At 36.9% G+C, this 5,370-nt stretch overlaps 1 protein-coding gene across 1 annotated transcript; it reads left to right on the top strand.

Moving 5' to 3' along the window:
• The first annotated feature begins 319 nt into the window (after positions 1 to 319).
• Positions 320 to 4,675, top strand: SOSTDC1 (sclerostin domain containing 1). Its single transcript, XM_019958490.2, has 2 exons — positions 320 to 698; positions 3,259 to 4,675. Exons 1-2 carry the CDS (start codon positions 494 to 496, stop codon positions 3,672 to 3,674), a joined length of 621 nt encoding a protein of 206 aa, XP_019814049.1. The 5' UTR covers positions 320 to 493; the 3' UTR covers positions 3,675 to 4,675.
• Positions 4,676 to 5,370: the final 695 nt, after the last annotated feature.

Genomic DNA, 5,370 nt, shown 5'->3' with positions numbered 1-5,370 from the left:
ATTATCTGGGGTGAGGCCCCTCCCTACTACAAATACAAAACAACTGTGGGAATGCAAATGTCTTCAAATGAACAGCAGTGTATTTTCATTTAAATGAAACCCGAATGTGAACTAGATTTAGGAAAGGAAATGGCAGAGAGAGAGAAGAGAGAGAGTGAGAGGGGCTGTAGTTGCTATAGAATGCGCCTGGCTGCTTCAGCTCTCAGACAACTGATGAAGTCCAACTCTGAAATTTCAGGCAATTTGGATACCAGGCTCCTCCTTTTCTGTAGTCTTCTCTTCCATTGGTAAAATTCTTTCGCAGGGTCATGTAGGGATCCCACCCCTTCTCCGTGTTTTCACTCTGTAGCGCTACACAACTTTACACCTGAATGAACGCCAAACCTCAGTGGATATATAAAGGGAACCTTGAGGAGGAATTTCACAGTTACAGTGCAGAAGCAGAGGGAAAGGAATTAACCAGCTCTCCAGCCAAGCAAATCCTCCACTCACCATGCTTCCTCCTGCCATTCATTTCTCTCTCATTCCCCTTGCATGCATCCTAATGAAAAGCTGTTTGGCTTTTAAAAATGATGCCACAGAAATCCTTTATTCACATGTGGTTAAACCTGTTCCAGCACACCCCAGCAGCAACAGCACAATGAATCAAGCCAGAAATGGAGGCAGGCATTTCAGTAACGCTGGACTGGATCGGAACAGTAAGTGTGTTTTACTTGCATGAATTTGGTGTTCTTATTTGGTGGCATTAACTCACATTCCTGTCGAATTATTTCATTGCTAACTAACCTGAACCATACATGTTTTGCTAAACAATCTGGGAGCAATCCGCTGCATGTGTAGACTGGCATTCTTCCCTACAAAGTTAACATAACTAAAACAGTGATTTGATAATGTAGGCACAGGCTTTGGTTTTCCAACATTCCAAGAGAAAATGTTTCCAGGAATTAAAGTGTTGCTTCTTTGAAATGCAGAATGAGATTTTTTTTTTTTTTCATGAAGTGTTGTTCTAGATAGCTTAAATTCAGGTTGTGTTCTGTTTATTTCAAAACCTGTGCAGTTCTGATAGAGTGTATAAAGGTAAATAACCAAAGCACACATGGGAAATCACAAGGTGGGGGGGAAGAAGCTTTCTGACGGGGAAAAAAAGGCTCACACCAATTTCTAAAAAATATCTAGTGAAATAAGTGAAGTTTGGAGATGGTCTTTGAGAAAGAGGGATGAAACTAAACATTGGAGAATCATATTTTTCTGAAATAACTTCTTATTCACCGGATCAAAATGTAGGTTATTGTAGATTTCTGTGAAAGACCAGGGAAACTTTTATGAGTTTGGAGATTTAAAATAATGACAATACAATAATACTTTGTATAAAAACTATTTTTCTTCCTTTCTGTTTGCTTAATCGACATACTTGTTGACCACTAGTTGGAGGGATTCAAATGTCTTTTCCTAACTTTTGCTTCACTCCTTTCACATGCTAGTAATTGGACTTTAAGAGAGAAACAGAGAAAGAGTTCACAAGAAATCTTCCCTTCAACTCCATTCAAGCGCTGAAAAGAGTTTCAACCTTTGAAAAACCAAAGCAAATATGACTGTTTATGTCTTTCTAAGAAAAGCACGGTGTTTTTTAAGTTACATGAAGATGTTTGCTTTTACATATACAAGAACTATCTGATTATTTAAGATTACCAAGCAAGGCGGTGGGTATTCATTGTCAATGAACTGTCACTGCAAAAATGCCAAATTTCTATATACACAGGAACAAAAAGCTAGGCAGGTCAAAATCCTCTCGGCTGTTTCCAGGTGCATTCTTAAGGCAGCTGCAGGAAGGTGAGCTGGAGTCAGAATTAGACAGGCAGAGTATGCTGACTGGCCAGCTAGGTTACACTTTAATTTCAATCTCACACTCCATATCCGTACAGATGTGTACGTATAATTATATGTATAAACATATAATTACATTTTTCCACAACTATCACATCCCTTTAGACTATATCTTTTACCTCATAAGTTCTAGGGGCACAGTGCTAAAGTAACACTCCTAATTCAATATCTACTTCATATTAGCTTTCAATATCTTATGTGAGACCACTTCAATGTCCCTTATAATCTTTATTTTTTTTAATCTCAGCAGTCTGTACTTTGAAATATATATATATATATATATATATGTGTGTGTGTATATATATATATGTATTTCTGGTTAACAAGGCTGGATTTTTTCCCCAAGCTTATTACAGACAATTCTCCTCAATTTGAGATAACAAAGCAATGGAAAAGAAAACCCAAATATTTAAGACTAATTTTTGCTTTAATTACCTAAGGCATGGAACAAGAAACAATCTATTAGAGAACATACTTATCAAATTCAAATGACTAAACAAAGTTTGCCATGACCAATATTCAGGAAACAAACCCTGTGGTTCCTTTTGCAGTTGTAAATCAAACATGTTAGGCATTTTTCTGCCATAAAATTCATGGAAATGTAGCCAAGTTGTTATGGCAACCATACGTTCCTGATTTAGGAGCTTTTATATTCCTTAAATGTTGAGTTGTAGTGACATTTTGCATTTCAAGCATTTTAATATTTGTGTTTTTAAAAGATAGTTTGGGAATTTATGTTTAAAGTGTAGTTATTAAGTTTGAGATGCAAAAATGTCAGACATTGTACACATATGTATATATGATTCTCTGCAGCTGAATTTTATAATTGAAACAAAATATTATGGATTTCATTGTACACAATATTCAAATTCTTTCCACATTTTTTCAGATTTTTTTGAAAAACCTAATTAAAAGCACTTGTAGACATTAACTAATAGACCTGTGAGTGAAGAACATGAACATATACTGCCTGTTAGCTCATTAAAGAATGAATATTCATACATAAAACTTAGAACTGCTTAATACTTATCAGGGGAGTAAAACTAAGAAAATGGGATTTTCAAATACTCCAGTAAGCAATTAGCTAATGTTACACATGAAAAAACAAATCAGGCTCAGTTTACTTTATCCCATAACTGATAATTTTCATGCAAGCTTTCTCTATAACCATCCAGGTGGATTTTTGCATTGTGAGAACAAAATAAGAGTTCACTTCCTATTGGCGAATTTGCTATCATTTGGACATTATTTTTTGCCAATGCAGATTACTTTTCTTTTTGAGTGTTTGCCTGTGCCTCTCATGCATATATATATATATATATATATATATATATATATATATTTTTTTTTTTTTTTTTTTCCTGCTTCCTGCAGCTCGAGTTCAAGTAGGCTGCCGAGAACTGCGTTCCACCAAATACATCTCAGACGGCCAGTGCACCAGCATCAGCCCTCTGAAAGAGCTGGTGTGTGCTGGCGAGTGCTTGCCCCTGCCTGTGCTGCCTAACTGGATCGGAGGGGGCTACGGAACAAAGTACTGGAGCCGGAGGAGCTCCCAGGAGTGGAGGTGTGTCAATGACAAAACGCGTACCCAGAGAATTCAGCTGCAGTGCCAGGACGGCAGCACGCGCACCTACAAAATAACCGTGGTCACCGCCTGCAAGTGCAAGAGGTACACGCGGCAGCACAACGAGTCCAGTCACAACTTCGAGAGCCTGTCGCCTGCCAAGCCAGCCCAGCATCAGCGAGAGCGCAAGAGAGCTGGCAAACCCAGCAAGCACAGCATGAGTTAGAATCCAGACCTCCAAACTGGACTGACTAGGAACCATCTACTTTACAGATTTGATTGCTTGGACGACTCGAGCCTGCCACTGCTATTTTCTTACTTGAAAATATACGCTTTCTGCTTTGATCAAACTCAGCCAGCTGTCCTGAGTATCAGGAGCTTCTTGGGAGATAGATTTTTCAAGTTTTTCAAGATGTATGAGCATCCATGGATGCGATTTGCCTTTAAATTCCACGCATCCTGTAGTATTAATTCCCCATGGTTCTTGAAAGACGGGTGATACTATACCCATCATTGAATCTTTTTAACATGGAAAAGAGCTTCTCAGTAACCCTTCATTTCCCAAACCATCCTCTCCACCCCACACCCAACAAAACTTCTTTGAAATTGAAAATTTTTTTAAAGAGTTGTTGCCATGAATCTTCAGGTTAACAGTTCAGAAGGGTGTTTTTTTGGTAATCTTCATGGGAACAGTTTAGCTGCCAAGAGTGATCTCCTTTTGAAAGAGTGAAAGAGCTTGTGACATTTCACTTCAAAAATAAGCCCTGTAGCTTTTTACAGTCTCATAGTATGAAATTATACCCTGCATGCTGACCCTTGCTTGGAATGGAATGCCAGAAATGCATGGCAGCAGCTAATAAGTAAAGCTGATTAACTATTTATTTGTCAATGTTATTATTTAATGAGCTTTCACAAGTGATTGTTTTCAAAATGTTAATTTTTTATGTTTCGAAGTTTTTTCATGTACCTAAATATTTTCCTGTATAATTTGTGGTTGATCTAGAAGTATGACAATACATACTGTAGATATGTAAAATAAATATTTTAGTCTCCTTGTTACATATATGTTTCATCATGAACTTTGTCAATAGTACAGATCTTTAAAAATCAATAAGATGCTTTGTAAAGATGAAATAGGTAACAGTTTCCGATTTAATCTGTGCAATCAGAAGGTGACTAGACCTTCAATGAGTTTCTTTTAACAAAAATAAACACGGCTAAATGTTATTGTCTTTGCCTTGAACATGTATAAAATGGTACAGAATAAGCACACAAACTACAGAAGAAGCACATCAGAATCATTAGTTTTTAAAAATATAAGGCACATTCAAGTTTTGATAGAAAAATCTACAGTAAGAAGAAAGAGAGAGGGAGACCATCTAGTTGGTAAATAAGATGCTTGAAAAAGTTGGATGACAACCCAGCAGTGAGTTGTAAGAAGAATATCATATTTATATATACCTGTGGATGCCAAATCTGCTGCCCATTATAATCACCTGGGGGAGATAGTACGCAACCCAGTAACCAGGCTGCCATCCAAATTACATCAGAGTTTCTGAACGTGGGACTCAGATATTAGCAGTTTTTAAAGTTTTTCAGGTTATTCTAATATGCAGTTAAGTCTGAGAAAGGAATTGTGAAAACAATCACTGCCATATGTTGGGAAACTGACTACTCTTGCATGGTCCTCAAACCAAAAACTAAAATGAAAGAAAACAGCAAAGAAAACAAAAACAAGTTTTTCGGTGTTTTCAAGTTTGACATGTTTATTAACCAACGTGATCAGTCTTGAACAAGATTATACAGTTAACTCACTGATTTGTCAATTTAATCATTGACTGATTCCATCACCCTAAGTGAAAAAAACCAAAGAGGCTTGATTATGGATCGATAAGATCTAGATTTTCTTTTTTTGGATCCTG

Source organism: Bos indicus, chromosome 4 (assembly GCF_029378745.1).
Source record: "Bos indicus isolate NIAB-ARS_2022 breed Sahiwal x Tharparkar chromosome 4, NIAB-ARS_B.indTharparkar_mat_pri_1.0, whole genome shotgun sequence".
NCBI classification, from domain to species: domain Eukaryota; kingdom Metazoa; phylum Chordata; class Mammalia; order Artiodactyla; family Bovidae; genus Bos; species Bos indicus.
This window is presented reverse-complemented; position numbering and strand designations above follow the sequence as displayed.